General features: G+C 45.8%; 1 protein-coding gene and 1 pseudogene across 1 annotated transcript in view; both read right to left on the reverse strand.

The window, feature by feature from the left end:
• Positions 1-435: 435 nt before the first annotated feature.
• The window catches only part of LOC119406058 (myb-related protein B), a 167,586-nt gene continuing 143,183 nt past the window's right edge, over positions 436-24,838 (reverse strand). The window contains exons 16-19 of the mRNA XM_037672903.2: positions 20,363-20,470; positions 20,216-20,296; positions 12,899-13,035; positions 436-4,149 (exon numbers count right to left, since the gene is read on the reverse strand). Coding sequence (XP_037528831.1) covers positions 12,925-13,035; positions 20,216-20,296; positions 20,363-20,470 — 300 coding nt within the window. The 3' untranslated portion in view covers positions 436-4,149; positions 12,899-12,924. The remainder of the gene's footprint in view (positions 4,150-12,898; positions 13,036-20,215; positions 20,297-20,362; positions 20,471-24,838) is intronic.
• LOC125759866 (tigger transposable element-derived protein 4-like) lies at positions 22,092-23,782 on the reverse strand (annotated as a pseudogene).

Below are 24,838 nucleotides of genomic sequence, written 5' to 3' on the forward strand. Positions count from 1 at the left end.
CACAGGCATGCAGTGCGGTGAAGCATACAAACAGCAGAAAGTCATGCAGCGACATACACATACTGCGTTTGGTTTACATTGGTGATATTAATTGCACACCAATATTATAAAAATCTTTTGTAATCTCCTTCAGATGTGTTACGCCAGAGTATCATTGTTTCCGAAATTTGGGTTTTCCAGGCACACACTGACCCCCTGTAGAAGTGGCTTAGAAGCCCCTTTCATCACGGATTATACTCACGAAATTTAAGGATTTTCAAGGCAGAACTACAATTTCAGGACCTTCAAGGGCCTTGAAAAGATGCTTTTCACTTCCCCGGACGTGTATGTGTCCTGCCTGTTATGATAAACTGCTTCCATAGTGTAGCAGGCTTCACTCAAGACAAGATGGTAAGGGCAACACTTCCTGTGAATGTTGAAGCAGGCAACGACAAAGCATTTTCTCAATTCTTTTATTTTTGTAAGCAAAAGCATACTATAGGTAATTGAGACGTGACGATACTATATAAACTACTCTCCCACATTTTCTTGCTCCCTAATATATCTCTAATCAATAGCAAAGAAAGGCCTCTTATGTACACAACGAAATGCAATAATAATACACTCACAATAATCAGTTATAATAGCAGTGCTAACAACACCAGGACACACATTTCTTTGGCCCACACCCTAGCAAGTACAATTGTGTTCTCTTTTAACGGCTTCACCCAAAACACTGCATTGGTCGCTGCCTGGCAGCGGTCCCTCACAGTCATTCAACTAAACGATGAAATAAGGTCCCAACATCAACGATTGCCCAAAGCAAGCACGTTGGTGGAAGGGCAATAAATGCTCTAAATAAATGCAGAGATAAATATTATGGCGGCACACGCCAAGATTTTTGCTTTGATGCTGCTGCAGCAAAGACAGAGAAGTTCTCATCAGCTGGCAACACAAGCTCAAACCATGCTGCTCAAGAACTCAAGAATACCGACGACTGTGCATCACAACTTAACACAACTTCCTTGCATGAGAAGCACGTAGCTCATCGTATTTTCTCGTTTCTCTGCGGTAACCTCGTATTCCTTCAGAGAAGCAAAATGTTTCACGTTTGCAACTCACTGAGGTGCATAAATAAATCACAATGCATGTCACAAAATCTATACTACACTGTCTGAAAACTAACGCTCAATGCGTTTAAGTTTTTATTAATATATTAAGTGGCCATCTGAAAAGCAATGAATGGTGCCTAAATGCTGAATAGAACTAACTGCTGCAATCAAAACCCAGAAGGGCAAATTGCGTACTACCCTTAAAGGGGGCCCTGCAGCACTTTCCTAGTAGCCATGAAATGGCATCATTAAAGGAGCAGCTTATTTCCTCGCGAATTGACCACCACAAACATTTTTGGAATCCGTCTAGTACGAGCAGCGTTACGAAGATTTGTCGCACGCTGTAACTGCTTTCTATCTCTTTCCTCGTCCTGACGAAAGCGCTGGAAGCTAGGCAGGGAGGGGTGGCACCGGGATAGAAGATACGTCACGCGCCTTGTGACCTTGACACTTTTTCTTTTTTTCTTTGAACGCACAACGTACTTTCAGTGCGATCGTTCACGCGCGGGGGGCTAGTAACGATTTTTCGCGACGGCCACAGTAGCTACCGAGCAGAGTGTTCAAATCAGCCAGTGGCGTGGCCAGTGGCAGCGACACTGTAAGCATCATTTTTATCAAGAGAAGAAGCGCTTTTCAGCTGACTTCGAGAATTTATTGTAAATCCCAGGCCACGTGCTGCACTATAATGTTTGGCTCACATGTTCATGGGAGCCTCGAATACTGATGAGCAGCGTTTTCCGACCATGCTGAAAAAGTGTTGCAGGGCCCCTTTAATGCCAAATGACGACGTCTGCAATACCAGATCACACCACAGGCCACTAATGCCAGTTTCCTCAGCGGTCTTAGTCAATACAATGACGTACACTAACTTTTCATATTGTAGCATACAGAGGCAAAGGTTTTTCAAACTCAAGCGCATACTTAAGAAAATTGAGACTCAAATAGAGGAAGGGTGTGGCCTTTGCGTGAGTACACAGAACGAGACAAGTGCAGAATAAAACCTTTCACCACTCTAGAATACAAGAATAATTCCAAAATGCATAATGAAGTGCTCTGGTATACTGTGCAGTGTTGCTCTCTAAAGCCTTGCATAACTATTTAAAAGACTGAGCGCTTTAAAAACTAGGAGGGCATTAATCTCTCCATGTGCTGAAGCTAAGCAGTTTGTTAGTGGCATATATATTTGAGGCCATGGGATTTGTTCCGTATGGGAATCACAGATATTTGAATCTGGTTAATTCGGCACGTACGTGCTCTTGTACCCTTCTTAGCGTAAACAACAATAATTATTTTAAAAAAAAACTGACCGAGACAATATTTACAGGACAAAAACTAAGCGACTGTTTCCAAAATGGAACATGGTCCACACTTTCCATTTGCTGCCTACAACTAAAAAAATAAGGTTTCCATCAGCTCTGTCACATCCTGAGAATCGATATTTGGTTAATAATCATGACATGATGAGTCTGCTTACGGAGTGATCATTCGGGACAAACGAATGTAAATGAGGCCATCAAGAGAAAAAGAGGTAGACAACAAAAAAGCTGGTTGGAGTGATAGAGGTAGTTGCATATTACTGAGAATGGTTGGCCAAAGAATACTTTCACCAGTGAATGTTTGTACAAGCGAGGACAGTATGGTGCCTAAAGAAATGCAAGCCCCACAAGAAGTGGCGATCATTTTTGCCTCGGTGGAAGTAAAAACCTCTATGCAGGAGCGATGACTACAGTTAAAATAAGTTGATAGCTCACAGCTGCTGACCTTCGCTGGAAATAATCGCTAATGAGAATAAAACATTGGTGCTATCATTAAAATAGTCATGACACGTACTGTGACACACTTGGCGGCCTCATCAGCAAAAAAAGGCGCAATTCAAGGCGATGGACCAATTGTGGAGCAGCACATCTCAGGTGAGTACTGCCTCTTTTGCATCAAGGGCTTGATGTGTTACAGCCAAACCTCAATATAATGAATACTGATATAGCAAATTTTCGGTTATAACAAAGTAAATGAGGAATTGTGTTGTTGTTCGTACACAGCTTAACTAAAATATGTTTATAACGAATTTTAACGTTTAACAAAGACATTTTTGTGCACATGTGACTACGTTACAATAATAAAAAAAAAAGGAAGGAGTCAGGGCAAGATGGAAGCTTGTGATGAAAAATTCGTAAACAGGGGGTGTGCTTCAAGGGGGTGACAGTTTGTGACGTAATATAAAATGCCGTAGACACAGTCCGTTTAAAAGAAGTGCTGAACGCCACCAAAGGGGTCCTGGTTGTGACCGTAATTCTGCAGGTGGGTGCTGGGGATAGAAAAGCGGGTATGTCACTCCGGCAGAAAATACCTGCACACATGGAGCCACAAACCACCAACATAGCAGAACAGATTCATTAAAGCACAAAAGCCTTGAAAAAGACAAGTCCACTTGTCGAAACGTTGACTCCAGCACACCACCTGTTTATGAATTTTTCAAAACGTTATGAGGTTTTACTGTACATTACATTACACTATGTAATGTGCAAATAGGCTATGTGCAAACAGGACGAGGTCTAATTGTTGAGGTGACGCGAAGACAATAAATGCAGAGGAATGTGAACGGAGTTTACAAAAATGATTAACTCTTAGCATTCCCATGACCTAAAGGCATGAAAGAAAATACTAAAACGTTGTACAAGAGACCCCGTTAAAAGCCTGGGCAAGTCCCATGCCCATGGATAAAAAGCAGTTACAAAGGTAATCCATCAAAAAGATCGTCCACCGCAGCCACTGTCCTTGAAAGCTTGGCATGGTCACTGCTACAATCGCACATAAAAAAGAACAGTGGTGCATGAGTACAAAAAAAATACTGCTTCGTAAGAGACTAAAATGCCATAAAAGGGCTCTGCAGACATGCAGGCTGCCACGCTGGGTGGTTTGTGACACAGTATAAAATGCCATAGACAATGTCCGTTTAAAAGTAGTGCTGGACGCCACCAAAGGGGTCCTGGTTGTGACCGTAATTCTGCAGGTGGTGCTGGGGATAGAAAAGCGGGTGTGTCACTCCGGCAGAAAGTACCTGCACAGATGGAGACACACATCACCAACACAGCAGAACAGATTCATTAAAGCACAAAAACTACATTGCATCTCGATCCCTTCGCCACATATGTAGCCCCCAAACAAAAAGTGGAGCAAGTGCCGAACCTCAATGTCACTGCAGTCAGAGGCACAGTTATGTAATCCTACACAACTTGGTCCTGAAATCGACCTCTTATAAAACGATGCAAATAGCAAAATTCTGAGTACGAAGTGAATTCAAATATTCAAGTTTGAGTGTGAATTGAATCTAATATTTTTAAAGTACTTCTCGAATATTTTTTTTAATACTTTGACACGAAATCACAGAAAAAAAGTTGCAGAGGATCGCTAAGCATCTTTCAGATGTGAACGTGAAAGCGTTTCTTTTGGCTAGGTTGGTGAAGCACTGGAGGGGTGCTGCTGTGTCGTGTTGCCTGGTTGCCTTACAAAAAATGAAGCAATGCAGATGCCCAATTGCAATTGTTTACGTGATTTGGAACAACCAAAGGGATGTCAACGACACTTTACACATGAAAGAGAAAGACGCTATTTCCTCAACCTCTCCTCCAACTTGTATGAAGGCCCAACTGATGTGGCGGACAAGGGCACGATCCCTTCGGGTCGGGAGTTCCTTGTCTGCTCTGCGGATTCCCCTCTCCTACTCTGCAGGTGCGAGTGCTTTCTGCAGCAGTTGTTGACACTGGCGTCGGTTCTGGTGGGAGAGGTCACGTGTTTTCCGCGCACGGCTTTTGTGGACAACGGACGAGTGTGCGCTTTCGCAAACCTGGCCAAGTAACACTTTGGTGTTAAAATGTAGTGCAATACATGGCCAAAAAGAAAACAATTCCTTTTGCACAGTACCGTATTTACTCGATTCTACTGCGCCCTCGATTGTAACGTGCACCCGTTTTCCGCGACCAAAAAAAAAAAAAAAAGAGACATCGATTGTAACGCACACCATTGTTTCGCGAGAGAAACGAACAAAAAAAGTCCGTAGGAGTCAACCTTCGCACATTCCGAAGAATAAGTACCGTATTTACTCGAATCTAATGCGCACCTTTTTTCCGGTAAAAACGAGTCCAAAAATCGCATGTGCGTTAGAATCGAGTACCGAGAAAAAAAAAAAAGAAGAAACTCGGTTATCATATTGCCATCGGCATTTCAAAATGGCCGCCTCCTACGCGCCTCGGCCATTTCTGCTTATTAGGGGCGAAGCTCCTTAAAGCGGCACCCGTTCGTCCCTCGTAGTGCGTAACCAGTCGTAACGCTAGTACCAGATCTTGACCTCCAAGGTGGTGCCGGTGGGAGATTTCTCCTGTGCGTTGTTGAACAATAAAAAATTCGCAGCGTGCGCGTTAACTAAAAGCCTAATTCTTCTGTCTCTCATTCCCCATTAGCAGCCATTGGCACGTTCCAGTAGGAAACGTTAGTTGAAGTAGAAGTGTAAGTGTTAGCTAAAAGCCGACTTCTTCTGTCTCTCATTCCCATTAGCAGCCATTGTTTACCTCCAAGGTAGTGCCTGGTGAGATTTCTCCTGTGCATGATTAAACAATAAAAATGTTGTTCAAAACGCCGTTGATTGATGAAATAAACCAACGAAAGACGCCAGATGTTTTCTAAAAGCAAAACGAAAAGACACCAGATGTTTCTAAAGCAAAACGAAAAGACGCCAGCTGCTTCACGAAAGACGCCAGATGTTTTCTAAAGCAATGGTTTTCTAAACAATGAAAATTCACAGCGTACATGTAAAATTAAAGTGAGCTGCAAGTCGTCATAACTCTCATCGAACCTTTAGTATAAGCGTGCCCGATCTCACGTCGGTGACGATGTACTGGGCAGAATTCACGGAAGATTCACGGTTTACCGATGAACCTCCGCAGCTGCGCCCACTCATCATCATTCAATCCGTCGATGTGCTGTGATTTTTTGTTTCAGTTCGTACGTGTGCTGAGGAGATTGTCATCCCGTTCTGCGTTCACATCGACGGCATGGAAGTGTCGACTCGAAATACTCGACTAGTGTACCACGATGCCGCATTTAAAAGAATAGTTATTACATGTGCAGAGAGACGGACGGAAATCGAGCCGCATCGCGGTCGTTCGGAGTTCCCGAAACGTGCTTGCGAGACTGGTGCAAACAGAAGCAGAAGATTTTTTACAACAAAGCTTCACGAAAAGGTTTCAGTGGACCAAAGCAGGGCCGGTTTTCCGAAATCCGAGAGCGTTGACAGCGACGAGGACTGATTCATTACACGACTCGTATCGCCGCCGTAGTGGTGACAGCTTTAGCGGCAAAGCCCGCTTTTTGACTTTGTGTTTTACTTTTTTGAAACTTTAGTTCTTTAAAACCCAAATACTTGTTCTTCTGAATGTGCGAAGTTTGACTCCTACGGACTTTTTTTGTTCTTTTCTCTCACGAAAAATGGGTGCGCGTTACAATCGATGTATTACTTTTTTTTTGGTCGCGAAAAACGGGTGCGCGTTACAATCGAGGGCGCGGTAGAATCGAGTAAATACGGTATTTGGGTTTTAAAGAACTAAAGTTTCAAAAAATAAAACAAAGTCAAACAGCAGGCCTTGCCGCTAAAACTGTCACCACAACGGCTGCGATACAAGTCACGCAATGGATCAGTCCTCGTCGCTGTCGGACCACTCCTTGTCGCTGTAAACGCTCTTCGATTTCGGGAAACCGGCCCTGCTTTGGTCCACTGAAACCTTTTCGTGAAGCTTTGCTGTAAAAAATCTTCTGCTTCTGTTTGCGCCAGTCTCGCACGCATGTTTCCGGAACTCCGAACGACTGCGATGCGGCTCGATTTCCGTCCCTCTCTGCACATGTAATAACTTTTCTTTTAAGTGCGGCATCGTGGTGCTCTCGTCAAGTATTTGGAGCCGGCACTTCCATGCCGTCGATGTGAACGCAGAACGGGATGGCAAACTCCTCAGCACACGTACGAACTGAAACAATGGCAGAAATAGCCGAGGCGCGGCGCGCGTAGGAGGCGGCCATTTTGAAATGCCGATGGCAATATGATAAGCGAATTTTTTTTTTTTCGGTACTCGATTCTAACGCGCATGCGATTTTTGGACTCGTTTTACCGAAAAAAAAGTGCGCGTTAGATTCGAGTAAATACGGTAACCTGTAGACCTGGTGGCAGCGCACTGTTCGCTGCGTGAAAACAAAACTGTGCTGCTAGCTGTTGCATAGTGATGTGGGTGACGTAAGGTGAAATACTACCATAAAATCCCGAGCAAGCGTGTGTGCCCCCCCCCCCCATATGGTGGAAGATAATCGGACATGATTTGGAGGGGGGCCCTTACTCAACCGGACAAAAATTTGAGATGGCAGCAGAAGAGGCACTAGGAATGAAGAATGCACATCCATGCTTCTAATTAAATGCGTTACTGAATGCACATGCATTTACTGTTCAACTGGAGAGAATCCTGTGAGATTTCACGTGTTATGACCATAGGTCGGCAAACTCACTCATGAGTCGACTCACTCACTCAGATCGAGCCGTGAGGCTGAGTGAGTCCGGGTGAGTAATATTTTGGTGAACTTTAGTCTGACTGAGTCCGGTTCAGAAAATTTTTAGTGAGTCTGAGCCCGAGTGAGTCCGGTTGAGGAGAACTTTGGTGAGTCTGAGTCCGAGTGAGCTCTAAGCACAAAATATGTCTTGAGTGAGCCTGAGTGAGCTCCACACCTTTTTGCCGACCTATCGTTCTATCTACACCACTTCAGCTTTACTATCAGCCTTATGTCGGCTCACGTTTATGGTCCCGTCGACTCACACATACTTCAAAGCCCCAGAGTTCATACACTATATTTATTGATCAGAGGTGGGGGGGGGGGGGTGCCTTGACCTGCCCCCGAAAACTCTTTCACAGGATGTTCTTGATAAAAATATTTCGTCTGAGTCATCCCTTTCAATAAAAATGTCCTTACTGGATTGCAACCACCGATAACTCATATTTTGAAGGTACAAGATGAAAAGGTGCCAAGTAGAGCACAAATTATGCGAGATATTGGTGTGAAAGAGCATTCACACCATAGTCGATAAAACGAACTATACGCTAACAGACTCATGAGTCGACTCACTCAGACTCAGACAGAGCCGTAAGTCTGAGTGAGTCCGAGAAAGTAATAATTTCGTGAGTTTGAGTTCAAGTGAGTCCGGCTGAGAAAATTTTCAGTGAGTCTGAGTCCGAGTGAGTCCGGTTGAGGAAAATTTTCGCGAGTCTGAGTCCGAGTGAGCTCTAAGGGCAAAATATGTTTCATGAGTGAGTCTGAGTGAGCTCCACATTTTTTGCCGACCTATGGTTATGACAAGGGCAAAAGATGTTCTCGAAATGTTCCGACAATTTGTGACAACTCAGTACATTTAAAATATTTGGTTCAATTCAAACCCAAAATTTTGCTATTTGCACAGCACTAATTTTTTAACGTTTGAAATTAGTTATTTTGGAGTGTTTGAAGATACAGGGTGATAAAATTCTACATGTTACATTCTGAAACATTCAGTGTTCTGAAATTCGTAAGAAATGAACATATTTACAGCAAGTAAATGGGAATTCATTTGAAAGGTCAGCTTCCAAATAAAGTAGACTCCTATTAAACGAAACCTGAAGGGAGCAGGCAAATATGTTCCATAACAGGAGTTCCGTTTACTGAGAGGTGAACAGAGGTGCAGAACCCAAGTGTGAAGCCAATCATATTAGAGGCAGTTGTTCCATTTAAGGGGGGAGGTGGCGATCGAAAAAAACTTTTTTGTTTGTTGACCTAGAGTAATGAAATTTGGCAGGCATACTGAAGAGTGCCTCGAATAGCTATATATAAAGTTTCATTGCGATATCTCGAGTAGTTTTCAAATTACACTATGTTACATGATCTGATGACATAGTCTGCTGGTGAAAAGCCTAGCATTGTAACAAAACATGCCAGGAAAGTCCAAGTGGTTTTGATGTTTACTCAAAAGAGCTCTACACAGGATGACATTATTAAAAATTGTCTATTCTTTTAGTTTTTTTACAAATAACATCCACATCAGCTTCATGTATTGCATCAGAACTTCTCACGCACTAATTATCACTTACAAAAAAAACTAGGCCCTAAGCAAGGTAAAGAATAATGTCATCCTGTCAACAAGACTTCAAGGATTGAAAAAGAAAAAACGGAATCAAAATCTGTGTAGTAGTTGCCAAGATATCTGCTCCACAAGCTGAGCAAGATGCCAAAAAAACAGTATTGAGAAAACGGCGTTTAAAGTTTGGCCTTCTCTAAAACACCTAAAGATAGTGATCTTTGGTTTTTTTTTTATGATGTTTCACTTCTTGGACATGTGGCCTTTCTGCAGTGTGCCTTTGTTCTTTTTTCATAACCTCCTTCTTTTTTTTTGATCTAAAAAAAACCAGTATGGATTTCAAACCAAGTTCTCTGTATGAAGGAGTGATGTGACAGACAAGACAGAAAAGAAGATATTGCAATCTAATAAGGCCATATACTGAAATAATTACACATATTTCTTGTATTTATGCTGTCATTAGCATAATTAGGTCTTGCTTATTGATTACAATTAATCATAGAATAATTTTTATAAAAGAGAAAGGTTTGTTGTGAGAGAAAATGGCTCACACCATGATAGCCGATGCCTTCGTTCCAAATAGCAAACAGTTATGGCCAAGACATTAGTGGCACAGGGATTTTTGAGCAGTTTATTCAGTGACGCGAGTCGGGCAGATAAAAATTCGTCCCCCTGCTTCCTACACGGTCTTTTCCCGCTCTCGCGTATGAAACGTATTATCATTCAGCCGACCGCGGCGACGCTAGTCTACGAGGCTTTCATTGTTTCAGAACATCCATAAACGCCTGCGGCGATATCAAGCACGGCTCCAAGCACGTCTAAATTACATCACTAGTGCTTATTGATAGCACTCTGACCGCGAAGTGCTCGGCCGCGGGGTCCGTGGAGCCGGCACCGTTGGCCGGCACGTGATGTGCTTGCTGAAAAATCTGCGCGCAGTATACTTTGTATCGCATTTTCGGGTGCCGACGCGCGAAATTGCTACCGCTGCTCCGAGCAGTCCGTGGCCGTGGGGTCTGACGATCGAGCTTGGCTGTTGAGTTCACTGCCGATGCGTAAAATGCCCATCCGCGGTTCCGAAGTGCCGGCGAGCGATGTGCTTCTTCGCTTGCGAAGAAGCACATAGCCGAGAGCACGCTATCGCGTTGTTGTTGCCCGCAAAGTTCGAGGTTCGTCTCGCCAAACGGCGCCGTGAGCGGAGTTAGGCCTAGTGACGACTCCGAGCAGTAGGTGCGCAGGCCGTGGTGCCCGTTGCTTCAAAGTGCGTAATGCGTGGTCGTGAGTAAAAAGAGTCGTCCCGCGATCGCCTTCGTCACGATGTCAGAAGTGCTGATAAACAGAACATCTAACCGCGAATCCGACGCTGAAGTCAACGCTAGAGTCGGTCTGAGACGCGCGTTTGCGATGTTCGCAAGGAGCGCGGCGCACCATCGTAATCAGATCGAACTTCCTCTTGCAGCTCCAAACTAAAGCGTAATTATATCTTAAGTGATTGTCGAGCCGTGAACACAGAACTATTGCGAACGTGTCACGAAGTAGCGCGATTCTCGACAGCCGTGAACTCGCGACACGCAGACGACGATCGCCCGGAGCGAGCATCGGACCAATGGCGAGGCGAGCTGGGGCAACATGGCGGACGCGGCCAATCGGAGGCCTCGGAACGACTCTCAAGTGTTTGCTTTTTGTGCGCTTCTTTCTGAATGGAGGAGCCCGCTGAAGCGGGGAATTTGAACACGGAGAAATGCCCTTTCCGACAAGCCCAAAAAGTTGGTTCGTGGTCGCGTCATCGCGGAGCTACAATTTTTTGAAAATCGCTGTTTTTTTGCTATTTCCACAATAATTTTCGCCACCTCGGAGGGCAAAACAAATTTTTCGAAGCACTTCTGGGTGGTTTTCAGTTTAGATATTTTGGAATCAGATAGAAAAAAGGTTCCAGAAACTGAAAATTTGATTTTCAGAAAATCGATTTTTTTGCCATTTTTCGCAATACGAAAGCCGCGTCCCCCCTTAAGCAGCAGTTCCGTTTAAAAGATTTCCGTTTACTGAGAGTTTACTGTATAGTGAGCTGTTCACCACGAGCCATTAATGCTGTTAACCAAATGCCGTTAGTAGCGACACCATCCACAGCATTTCACGGTAATAACAAGCTGGCAGCTGCACGAATGAGAGGCGTAGGAAACACCCCAGTGTAGTCTCTGCCAGGTTTCCTTGCACCTCATTGTCACCGGTGTGGTCGTATCATCCACTTTGACATCGCTGAAGAAGAAAATTAATGCATCAAACTGTTTAAGGGGGGACACTGCTCTTAAAAATTTTTCTTTATTTTTTGATCGATTTTGATGAAACTTGGCAACTTTATATTTGTGTGCTGATTTCAAATATGCAATTACTTTTGTAGTATATTGAGGACTTTTTAAAATACAAAATATTTCATGTGCCTTTTGGGGAGCAAGATTATTTCCAAACTGATTGCCTTACAAAGTAAATCAGCATATCACGATAATCTGCAATCAGAAATGTGTGCAGTGCAACAAAAATGGATGGTCTAAACCAATTTGAACAAAAGTTATGGTATGTTGAACATTCGCGAGTGAGTCAATTTCAAGCTAGAATTTCACTCGTGAATGTTCAACATACCATAACTTTTGTTCTAATGCGTTTAGAACATCCATTTTTGTTGCACTGCACACAGTTCCAATTGCAGATTATCATGATATGCTGATTTACTTTGTCGCTAACTCAGTTTAGAAAAAATCTTGCTCCCCAAAAGGCACATGAAATATTCTGTATTGTAAAAAGTACACATCATACTAGAAAAATAATTGCATGTTTAAAATTAGCACACAAATATGCATAAACTCTGGAAGTTTCATCAAAATCGATCAAGAAATGAAACACTTTTTTTCAAGTGCCATGTCCCCCCTTAAAGCACTCACTCGGAGGCATTCGGCAACATTCAAGTAAGTTGTCATTGTCTAGTCTAAGAAAAAAATGAAATTCCTGTGCATGCTCAGTGAGAATGCCTGGTGTTGGTTGCCATCTTTCAATGTTCCTTCCATGTGCCAGTGTCGTTAAATGTGGGGAGTGTCCATTCTTTCTCAGCAAGAAAAATTGTTGCGAGTAACAGTTTGCACGTCTTGTTCCTCTTATCCACGTCACTGCAGTACGCTGAAAACCTGAAAAATGGCAAGTCCAAATTTCCACACTGACAGACTTCAAAGGTACCCAAACCAAGGAATTGCCAGAACTGATGTCATTTGCCCCTAAGCATCCAGGCCACAGGGATTTTCAAAAAACTCTTCCAAATATTGCGTTTTTATACGCACATCACCAATAAAATTTCTGCAGGTGCAAGAGTGAAGACATGTGCAAATGACACTTTCGGTGCACCATTTTGTGCCAGAGGTGCAGTGTGAGTCCGGCACATGCGAATTCTTGGAGTAGACAACACAACGGTATGTCACACAAAGCATGTCAGAAGAATGGTGGTTGATGGGAGGGGCTTAGAGGCTGCAACTTGAAATTCTGAATAAGAATGCAGGCTGAAAGCCCAGTTTACAGTTGCTTACAACGATAAACCGGGTAAGGGGACGCAGCCAGCCACCAGGGGTGCCAAGAGAGCAAAGGTGCCATGCAAAGGTGCCACGCATGCAGCAGGTGGTGCACGTACCGCTACGGAAGGGATTGTGCACGCGTTCAGAGGTTCAGTGAGCGAGGCTTGAGGCTCATCATCCACTGGCGGGCCTGCTGCGTCAGCTCCAGCTGGTCCCGCGTCTTTCCGCACACCAGGGCACTGAACTTGTCCAACTGGCGTGGCAAAAAGGCACGGGTTACCGCCTCCTCTACAGTTCAGCATTTTTTTAAGCATGTGGCTTGCAGTTACATACACCTCACTACTGCAGTGTTGCCTTAAAACATTGCTCTAACACACTCTAGTGGTCAGCACAATACTTCCCAGTACCTTGCTAAGCACAGATAGGAAGTTTATAGAGCGAGTGGAGGTGGCAAATTGTGCACGATTCTCGGTGCTCGTCCACAGATGGCTGCTTCTTCCTTGGCAATCTTTGTTCATTGATTACAAGCCACTGAGGAACTGTGCATGCAGGACTGTGAAAGTGCTCGTGGCAGCAGTGCTCTTGGTGCAACAGAAGGGGTGCACACACTAGTGTCAGTTTTGTAGTACTACTCTAGATTTTTGAAGCACAACAGAGTGTAGCACGTGTAAGTGAACGGCATGTCCAACCTTACAGTTATCATGCCTAAAAAACACGAACCCAAGTAGCTCAAACTGAGTTTGTCTTTTTAACACCCTCTTGCCCGAGTGTGGCAACAGTGCGTAAGCAACAGCTAAATAAGGCAGAACTTAGCAGCATTCCATAACATTCCATGCACGTACAGCTCGGGCTACTTATAGCGTAATTGCTTATAGGGCAGGATCAGCTATAGTATGTCTTTTCTTATTCCCGTTTATCGTTCCATAAATTTTATCGTCCATGTACGCATACCACTTAATGCACAGCCCCCCGCCCCCGAGATGAAAAGCCGGTTACAGTGGAACCTCGTTAATGCGTACCTGCCGGGAACGCCGCATAACTACGCACTAAACGGTAGTACGCATTAACCACCAAGTAAAAATTTGCATCTCCTCGCATACGCCATCGCCGCCAGCAAAGAAATAAATACAGTGCCACAGCAAATATTGCCTAAAGTACCCACTGCAAAGCTTTTTCTTTCTTTTTCCCAAACTGCAGAAAAGGTTCTGGTACTCTCGCACGGACCGTCTGATAGTGCCGATAGCGCGCGGTGGCGACGCCAAGGAGCATTTCGTAACTATTACAGGGTCCGGTATACGCAGTGACCAACCAACATAGCGACAGAACGGACAGTGTCGGCTTTCCGCGGTATATGTGTGTGCGTCTGTACCGCGATCTGCTACTAAATGAAAACTGACACAGTTCCAGTGAAACGCGGTACGGCTGCGTGGAGCCAATCGTCTCCTGGCTAGTTGCGTGCAGCGCGTCGCCTTCTCGGCTCACGGCGTTACTGCCGGGCCGCCGGGCCGCTTGCTGTACCGCACGCGCGCATTTGTCGTGGGAGTGTTCTTCGTACCCACTTCGCTCCAGACCGTGCACAGATGCGGCGATGCGCACAGATGAGCTTGTTCGGTTAACGCGGCGATGACGAACTTCCTGCAAGCGATGCGCACTCCGCGACGCTCTAGCGGTCCTGGCAGCGAACGGAAGCGTGGTCGCCCAATGAAAGCGTGCAGTATAGTTACAACAGCGCTACGCTTGCTGTACCGTACGCGTGCGTTTAGCGTGATAGCGTCTATGCAAAGAGGTTTCTCGTCACCCACGACCAGCAACGCTCAACTCCGCAACGGCGAGCTGCTTTCGTTTCTACAAAGCGGCGCGCGCTTGAACACGGCCCCGCACAACGAGGCGGCAGCGATCGGCGGCCCAGCGCGTCCAGGTTGTCGCCTATTAAATGCGTGCAGTAGGCTTAAAGTAGTGCTGCGCCGCACGCGTACCCAAGCAGATATCTGAAGATACTTATTGTGATAAGGTTGTCGGCGATAAGTCATGCTGGCGCGTTCGTCGGTGGCCGCCGCCTTACCTTCGTTCTTTCCCGATGCTTACCCGCAAAGGCATCGCCGCAATCGCGCGGAAGTCGGAATCTGTGATAGACCGATCTACGCACTTCTCGAAAAGACTGAAAACCTTTGGCGGCACATTGTGGCGTCGGGAAGTTTAGCAGCGCAGTAAGATTTTATGGGACAAAACGTTATCGCGGTACGCAGGGTACGCACTAACCGGTAGGCGTAGGGTGAAGCACTACGGCTTATGCGGTCAGCGAATGCATTAGGCTCTATGAGACTCGGTCGGGGATTCGTCGCAACTACGTTTTAACCGTTAGTACGCTTAAAGCGGGTACGTATTAACGAGGTTCGACTGTATAATGTGGCTCAGATAAGCGAGGTAGCAACCGCGCTTCTCAACGGAGGTATGCCAACCAAAGAGAGAGAGTGAGGCGGTGCTACGGAGAAGGAGAGACGGAGCACACTAACGAGGAACGGGGAGGGGGGGCATGTGTTGCGGGAGCAGTGTGAGGCAGGGTTGTCTAGGCACCGGAGAAGCCTTTGCTCCGGCCGCTTGCCGCGTGCTCCGCACCAAACGGGCCCCCGCATCTGCATCAAGTGCACGGTACCACTGTTCGGCTTTTCGGTCTTTTGTCCGGAAAACAGCAGTTGCGTCGTCGTAGAGTGCAAATATTGCACATACAACCTCAATTCCACCATCAGCATAGGTCGGCAAACTCACTCATGAGTCCACTCACTCAGACTCACATTGAGCCGTGAGTCTTGAGTCTGAGTGAGTCCGGGTGAGTAATGTTTTCGTGAGTTTGAGTCCAAGTGAGTCCGGTTGAGGAAAATTTTCGTGAGTCTGAGTCCAAGTGACTCCGGAAGAGGAAAATATTGGCGAGTCTGAATTGGAGTGAGCCCAAAACGCGAAATATATTTCTTGAGTGAGTCTGAGTGAGCTCCACATTTTTTGTAGACATATGGTCCAATTTACTCGACTTCAGCATTACTGTCAGTCTTATGTCGGCTCACGTTTATACTCGCAGCTACTGACACATAAACTTCAAAGCACTAGCTTTCATATGCCATCGCCATATTTATTTATCAGAAGCACGAGTTACGGAGGGGGGGCTCTTTTAACTCACCTCCGGCAAAACCTTTCACGGGAAATTGTTGATAAAGATATCTCACGTAAGTTTGGATTGGATTGGAAAAACTTTATTTAGGATTGGAAAAACTTTATTTACCGCGTAAGTCATCTTATCTCTTTCAATAAAAGTGTACTTACTGGATTACAACCATCGATAACTCAAATTTGAAGTTACAAGATTAAAAGGCGCCAAGTAGAGTACCAATTATGTGAGATTTTGGTGTTAAACGAGCATTGACGCTACCATCGTAAAAGTTAAATATACGCTAATGGACTCATGAGTCAGGCTCAGATCAAGGCGTCAGTCTGAGGAGTCCGAGTGAGTAATGTTTTGGTGAGTTTGAATGCGAGCGAGTCCAGATGAGTAAAATTTTCGTGAGTCTGAGTGAGCTTTTAGGGCAAAATATATTTTATGAGTCAGTCTGAGTGAGCTCCACATTTCTTGCCGACCTGTGACCATCAGTGAAGGCGGTATTCGGCAAATGTAAAGTCTTCGCGACGTAAGCTTTCACCTTTGTGGCAGACTTGCAAGCTTGGTAGGCTTCTTCTCTAGGTTAAGAACACTGGTTTGTGCATGAACTCTCCTATTTGTAACAACATGCAAATGGTTCGAATACAAACTGACCAGATCAGAGGCAAGCATATTGGCACACACAAATGTTTTGGCAAACTTTGATTTGGCAACTTTCCAAATGCAGTTCTTATTTTATGAACAATCAAACGTATCGGACACTCAATTGGACAGACTTTTTGGTGGTCCACACCAAGCCGAAGTTGTCAGTGGTCGATGAAATTTGATTTCTCTTTAGGACTACTTTTTGAATTGGTGCCTTCAAAGCACTGGTAAGCGCCACACAAGGCAAGGGCTCCTGTTTCATGTAAAATCATAAATAATAATACGGGTCTTGTGCTCCTCTAAAATACTCAGGTCTTGAAGAGAGACATTCACGAAGCTTCTGACATCTCGTGTAGAATGTGTTCTTGCGAGGGATGAAACAGTTGTACAGCATAGACCGCTTATAACGTAAGTCGCCGGAGTCGCGAATATCCGCACTATAAGCGGTACTGCACTATAACCAAAACAACATTTTTGAAAGGTTGCACGTGTGCAATGACCAATGGGTAGGCGCGCGATTCCGACTATCGAGGCATGCGGACTGGGACGTAAGTGTGCATATGTGCTTACATTTGGAAATGTTGAACGGTTAGTGTCCGCGGATCTGCGGTGCCGATATAACGAACGCGGAAAAAATGCGCCGTCACGGGAAGTCACTGCTGGTAGCACACTGCGCGTGCGCCATGTCGAAAACGGTGGCGACCACAAACCACCACTCGAGTGTTTCACATACGCACCCGCGTTTTCGTTAAAGTAGTAAGTCACCCCTTCTAAATGCAACAACTGCAAAATGTTTCATTGACTCGGCACCAAACCGCAACTTCTGTAGTCTGCGGCTGCCGACATGGCAGCTGGCGCTCGTTAGGCCTAGCATGCGCGTTGCAACTTGGCATGCCGCCGCGAGAAGCTTGCCCTAGGCAACACGGAGATTGGGCGTAGAAGAGATCGCGCTCGCGAGCTAAACCGAGGGCATCACGCGTGAAACGCAGTTTCGGTTTGCGGTCAGGAGAACAGCCTGTGGAAACTATCCTGAAAAGGTCTCTCAAGATTGTAAGTTTGCCTGTTGGTGGCAAAGGCGAAAGCTCAATCGCGTCTCAAAGCATTGTTACTTGCGGGGGAATCGCGGTTACACACGCGATATCTGTGCTCTACAACGAAGCAACTATTTTCCCGACGGAGACAAATAGCGGTAACGCGCTCTTGATGCGGACGCGGGCGCCCGTATGTAGCGGAGCGCGCATGTCATGCGGCCGGGGCAAAGCGCGCATGTCAAGGGGGCAAAGGCTTCTTCGTCGGCCACGCAACCGCTCCCCCTCCTCACACCACGCACCCGCGCCGGGCTGCTGTCCCCCACCGCCATCCCCTTTTTTTTCTCTCCCCGCTCCTTGTTCGTTCGTTCCGCGTCCGCTCCTCCTTCGTAACGCTGTCGCCGCTCTCTCCCCCGCCGGCGCGTCTCCACTGAGAAGCACGCTCGCTCCCTCGCATCTCTGAGAACATTCCGGCAGCCGCATTATAACCGGTCTTTCATCTCGGGGGACTGCACAATAAGCAGTATGCGTATACATGGAGTTCTATGGGAGGGTAAACGGGAGTCAGAAAAAACCCCATTATAGCCGGTACTGCACTGTAAGCGGTTACGTTATAAGTGGTCTGAGCTGTACCTTTGTTCGGTTTTTCTGTGTTAAATGCGAGGCAAGTGTGAATGTGGTTTTCTGCTGTGCCAAGCCAGTGGTGCAAATAACACTCGTTGACACTCTGACAGTTCCGGAAATATTTTTCATGCGATATATAGACAATGTAGGACGCAGAAGTTAGTTGCAGCTGGCAATACAGTCGAACCCGCTTATAACAAACTCGAAAGTATCGCAAAAAGTGGTCGCTATATCAGTAGTTCGTTGTATATAGACTCGCCTTTAAAAACATGCCCTTAGCGGCCAAGCCGTTTTTTTTTTTCTGTGCACTTTTATTAAAGTGCACCGAACCCCTCCGGTGACAAGCTAAGCCTTTTCACGTCGTGAAGCGACGGCCGCTACGTGCTCACGAGTGAATTAGCCGCCTTTGCAATGAACTGACATCGTTTCACCGAAGCACGGTACTGCCATGTGGAGCCGATCATTTCTGGCTAATTGCGTGCAGCGCGTCGCCTACTCGGCTCGCGGAGTCATTGCCGGGCCAGCTTGCTGTATGCCGTATGCGCGCGTTTGTACGTTCTTCGTGCCTGCTTCACTCCAGACCGTGCACGGGTTTGGCGAGCAGCCTGTTCGTTCAACGCGGCGAAAACAAGCATTTTGCAAGCAACGCACACTCTACGTCTCCGCGATGCTCTCGCGGCCCTGCCTGACGATGCGCGGTGCACTTGAGTTGTCACCTAGTCAAACACGCAGTATACGATCGCTGTCAGTGCATCGACGTTTCTCGGTGGCCGCGCCGCTCTACAAAAGCGAGCTACTTTCGTTTCTACAAAGCGACGCGCACTTTGAAGCGTTCTCGCACGACGCGGCGGCGGCGAACTTGCGAACGGCAGCATGGCGCGCTCATATCGCCGTCAATCCGCACAGTGTACGGTGTACGGTACACGCGCAGCCCGAGCAGATATCTACACATGACTGTGATATAAGATTATCAGCTATAAGTCACAATTGCACGTTCATCGACTTTTCTAATGCTTAACTGCGAAGGCATCGCCGCAATCGCGCGGAAATCGTTATCATCGATCGACCGGTCTTGCAGTTACCGAAAAGACGGACGACCTTTTGCGGCACATTGAGGCGTCGACGAGTTTCTTGCATTTATGCCTTCTTGCGTTCCAAGGCATTGTTTGGTTCATCGTAGGCTGTTGTAGCTGCAGAGAACACCGTCAGGAAAGGTTACATGCGAAAGCTGAATGCAAGGTATCATATGCTGCCTCCTTTTTTATTTTTTTTCCTCACTGCCATTCTGCCACTGAAGAAAAGGCTAGAAAGTGAGCGACCTCGCTGACAGCGTCCGAAATCTGCATGCGGTGCTCGCCGATCAGGGATATCTTAGGCGCGAGTAAACTGGAGCGGGGCACACACGAGCACGCGCTCCTCTCACGCTTTAGAAGGCCTGTTTTAACTTTTTTTCGCTTCGTATGCGCCATATTTTTACCGCAACCGTGTCTCAAGTGTTCGTTGTAAAAGTAGGAGGCTTTGAAAAATGTTCGCTATATGTGGAAGCAGCTTCAATGGTTAGCATTGGAAAATCGTAAGTGCACCCAAATATGGTCGTTATAACCGATAGATAGTTATACGTGGGGTCATTATAAGTGGGTTCGACTGTACTTTTTATGGAAAATTTCTCAAACAAAGATTACTTCCGTACCTCTTCGATAAATCAAATGTATCTGAATTCAAACAAAGTGAGCACCGACATTTTTGCTTCAAGGGCAGTGAGAAGGCTTATTTCATCTAAGCACAGCATGTGCACTGGCAATGCTACACGCAGCAGCAAGCAGTCCGTAGAACCATTTTCAGCCTATGCCACGACAAAATCCACAACAGTGGATACATAGTCTCTTTGCTTACACTGAAAACACAACCAACTGGATCGTCACATTGGATTGGTGCATGGGTGCAGTGCACGTAACTAGTGAGCAGGCAGCATGCAGTGCAGGTGCTACCTGGCGGAGCCTCCGTGACGAAGGCGTGCTTTCCGTGTGCTGGGTGCGAAAGGTGAGCAGACCGTGCTGGACCGGCTTGGGCTGTACACAACAGAGAACAGCTCACTGGAAGCACGTAACCCCACCCATCCAGTCTGCTGGCCTCACCTTGGGCCGAGTGGGCACTGAGTTGGGAAGCGGCACTTCGGCCAGTGCCTCCCGGATAATGGACGGCGGCGAGAAGAGCACCGAAGAGTCGCCCAGCAGGCTCTTGCTCTGCACAGCCAGAGTGGTAGTACGCTTCAGTCCCACTTGCTTATACATGATACTTTGAATCTCAATGGCAATTTCAAAGAGGTATCTCACCATAATGAGGCACGAGTTTAATTAACGACTCGATAGTTAGAACGGGAGCTGTTAATCTTTTTTTCTTTGACGACATTTATGGGACAGCACAGGAACTAGAACACATAAGGCTTACCTTTAAGAAGCTTTGAATACAGTAGAATCCGCATAGATCAAACTCGTTAAATAAGACGAATCAGTTCAATATATCGTATAGTTTGATATAAAGCTTTTAAAGGATTTACCTTATTTTCGATGCAAATTTCAGTGTGCAAGTTGGCTTCATGGAACTGCATGACGATAATGCAAGGAAGGCGGCTTAGAGCAATACACAGTTTTCTTTTAAGCTTTTATTTTTTTCACAGTTTGTACGTATAACGCGCGCAACATATACAGAAAATTTGGAGCTAAACTCTGGGTGCGGGTAACACGCGAATTATAGTGCGCAAGTTGGCTACACGGCACGCCTTTGTGGTAATGCAGGGAAGGCAGCTTTGCTGTCAATACGCGGGTATGTTTTTTTTTTTCTTTCTCCGATGATTCGTATTGGGGGGTGCCCATTAAGCAGGGGCAGCTTATACATAAGAAAATAAGATGTTCAGACTGCCCTCGGAGCATGCCGAGTGCGCAGCACCGCGAACTAGCGTACTAGAGCTTCGCTAAAGACCAACTGAAAACCAAGTGCCGAAGCTCCACACTATCCATCATAAGCAAATGACCAAAAAGCCGTAACGCTTTGTGCTGCTTGACGACATTATTGCCTTTAATCTTCCGCTGTATTAGGATGTAGTTACGCTCAGGACTTGATGCTGCACTGGCTGCACGTGTGCCTTCATAATGCCGTGGTTGTCATTCATGGTCGCAGAGCTAGCAGGGTTTGTACAGGTTACCAAAGCAAAAATTCCAGGATATTCAAACACTTCCCAGGACCAGTCGTGGGTTTTTCAAGGATGTAAAGCGGTATGCAAAGTTGGAATTTTTTTTTTACTCTAAAAATTTTCAAAAATGACTAATTTTATTGCACTTACAATAAATAAACTGATATCACAATTATAACAAAAACATCTAGTCTAGATAACTTCTCAAGATCACAACACACAATGAACTCATAAAAGCGGTTGCGATTTCTCCAGTATAGGCTTGAAGTTCATCAAATATATTCAAAACGTCCAGTGTAGCGTTATTTTACTTATATAAAGATAAATAAATGTATATCACAATGATGTTAATAATGACTAGCCTCGATCACTTTGCAAGTCCTAACCAGTACAAAAAAAAAGCTCACAACACACAATGAACTCTGACAACAGCGTTTGAGATTTCTCCGGTATAAGCTTGGTGAAGTTCACCGAACATATTGGAAACATTCAGCGTAAAGCTATTTCACTCATACAAAAATAAATACAGTAAAAGCTCGTTAATTCGGATTTCACGGGACCGGAAAAAATGTCCGAATTAACCGAATGCCGAATTAACGAATGAACAGGAAAAACAACAATAAAATCAAGTTGGAGAAGCATACAGTGGACTCCGCTTAAACGGAACTCGAAGGGGCAAGAAAATTTGTTCCATTTATGAGAAGTTTCATTTAAGCAAAGCCCGCAAAATTAATGAAATATGACTTTATTTCAAAAGCACCAACTGTGTCTGACTGAACAAAAACATTTTGAAGTATACAATACTACTATAGTTGATTAGTTGCTAATATTGCTGACTCGGAAAAAAGGAGGTGATAACAGTTTGCTTGGCCTTGTTCAAGCACTTTCTCACAAAGTAGGAGTGCATTGCTGAAAGGCTTGGCAGGAACTCTGTGCCACCATCGTGTTCAATGTAGCGCTGCAACAGGATGACAGCATCTCTTGCTGCACTGTCCGGCACTGAAATGGGCCCGGGATCACACACCATCTCATCACCACTTGAGCACGGGTCCTCATCTTGAACTTCAGCTATGAGTTCCTCAAGGCTGTCCTCGCGGCATGTGGCGACGTTTGCATCAAGTGTTTCATAGTCCTCTCGCGTGTAAGAAGTAGACTGTGTCACCTGACTGAAGAGAATATCAGCCTCCTCAGCCTAAGCAATGTTGTCTTCCTCGTCTGGAAGGACTTCTTGTCTTGAGAACCCTGCATGGTGGAAGCACCTTTGCACAGTTGACACTTTCACACATTCCCTAGGCATTGGTTAGAATGTGAAGAGCTGAGAGCAAGTCCACGTTGTAATCTTCTTTGTTGTCTGCACAAAGAAGCATTCGCTGGAGGACTTGGCGGCGGTAGAGAACTTTCAAGTTTTGAATTATGCCCTGGTCCATCGGTTGAATGATTGCGGTCGCATTTGGTGGCAGGAACTCTAGGCTGATCGATTTGAGTCTATCCACTTGACCGTGAGCAGGGCATTGATCAACAATAAAAATAACCTTCCTGTTCTGCTGGGTAAATCTTCTATCTTCTTCACGCAACCATGTCTCGAAGATTGCTTGTGTCATCCAAGCTTTCCCGTTCGCGTGGTACGTGACAGGCAGCATGCGCACACCTTTGAAGCAGCGTGGGTGCTTTGATTTCCCCACAACCACCATCTTCAACTTTTCGCTACCGTCCATGTTGGCACCTACTAGCACCGTAATACGATCTTTGCTTCGCTTTCCTCCCACACAGGTTTCCCCCTTGTAAGCAAGAGTCTTAGTAGGGAGTGCTTTGTAGAACAACCCCATTTCATCAATGTTAAAGACGTCCCGTTGTTCGTAGGTTTCCAAAATTTCTTGCAAACCTCCCCTGTCGCCAGCGGCTACAGATATCTCTGTTTACAGCCACACTTTCTCCAGAAACCGTCTTAAAGACAAGACCATGCCGCTTTTTAAAACGGCTCAGCCAGCCATCGCTCACCCGGAAGTCCTCGATCCCCATCCGAGTAGCAATCTCTTTGGCCTTTTCTTCCAAAATGGGGCCGCTGATTGGGAAGTTCGCACTACGCGCAAGCTTGAACCAGAGGAAAAGCACATCTTCAATTTCTTTGTACGCCGTCGTTCTCATCCGCATTCTGTCCGTGGCGAAGTTCCCAAGCTTTACAGCTTCTTCAATCTTCCCTTTGTTCTTGAGTATCCTCGACAGCGTGGACTTGGGAATATTGAACTTCTTCACAATTTCTGTCTTCGATAGGTTGTTGCGGCCAAGTTCTTGGATGATCCTTACTTTCGTTGCGAGCGAAAGTGCATTGTGCTGCCGTTTTTTTGTTTCCATCTCAAGTTTACGACGAGACCTCGATCGCTACTCGACGCGTGCGAACATGTGCGATCGCTGGATTGGCTTTTGGCTTGGCTAGGCTATAGTAGCTTCTTGTTTCATGGTTGCTAGACTGCCGTGGCCATTTCCGACGTTCATGGACTTTGCCCGTTTTAGTTTCATTTAACCGATGTAAGCGAAAAAAATGTTCCGATTAGCCGAAACTTTTTATCATTAAATATAAGGAGACCAACCAAATGTGCCTAGATAGTTTCGTTTATGCAGGTTTTCCGTTTAACCGAGTTTCGTTTAATGGGAGTCCACTGTACCTGTATTTGCTGAAGTATTTTGTAATGGTCGTCTGCGTTTTCACGCAGATTCCGGCTAACATTACAATTTTTCTTAACTTTTCCAAATGGCCAACAGCGCGCAAACTGTCGGAAGTGCTCAGGCAAACGCCCTCTAATATCAAAAGCGCCTCCGAGACTTCCCGTGAGGTGCGATGAGGTCGCGACATCATTAATAATTTCTTGATCGGGCAGGAGACCAGTCGTGGCGACACAATCATCAATCGTGATGTAGTCCTGAAGGGTCATATCTGTGGGAAGGACAGCATCGAAGGCTACTGCCGCATGCTCGGGCCTCACATGTAAACACGGTCACAACGGGGAAAAAAACAAGAACTCCGCAAGAAGAGACGGTGCCGACACAACACAAGGGAAAATGCCGTTGGAGGCGCAGTGGAGCGAAGAAAGAAGACGCCGACGTTCGGTGACGCTGCGATCGCCCCCACTAGTTGATGACGATGGCGATGTCACTCAAGTTTCGGTTTCGCCCCAGTGGTGCCAGCGCTGCTTTACCACACATTTGTGTAGCGGCAGCCGTCAGAATTTGTCCGAATTAAGCGGTGCGGAGCCTAATTCTGACGAATTATCGAAGGTTTGGTCCCATAGATTAACATGCACTTTGGCCGGGACCAATAGAGCCGTCCGAATTATACGAATTTCCGAATTAACGGGTGTCAAATTAACGAGCTTTTACTGTAAATGTATAGGAAGTGTGCACTTGACGTCATCTGCGAGCTAGC

Source organism: Rhipicephalus sanguineus, chromosome 9, assembly GCF_013339695.2.
Source record: "Rhipicephalus sanguineus isolate Rsan-2018 chromosome 9, BIME_Rsan_1.4, whole genome shotgun sequence".
Classification (NCBI taxonomy): Eukaryota; Metazoa; Arthropoda; class Arachnida; order Ixodida; family Ixodidae; genus Rhipicephalus; species Rhipicephalus sanguineus.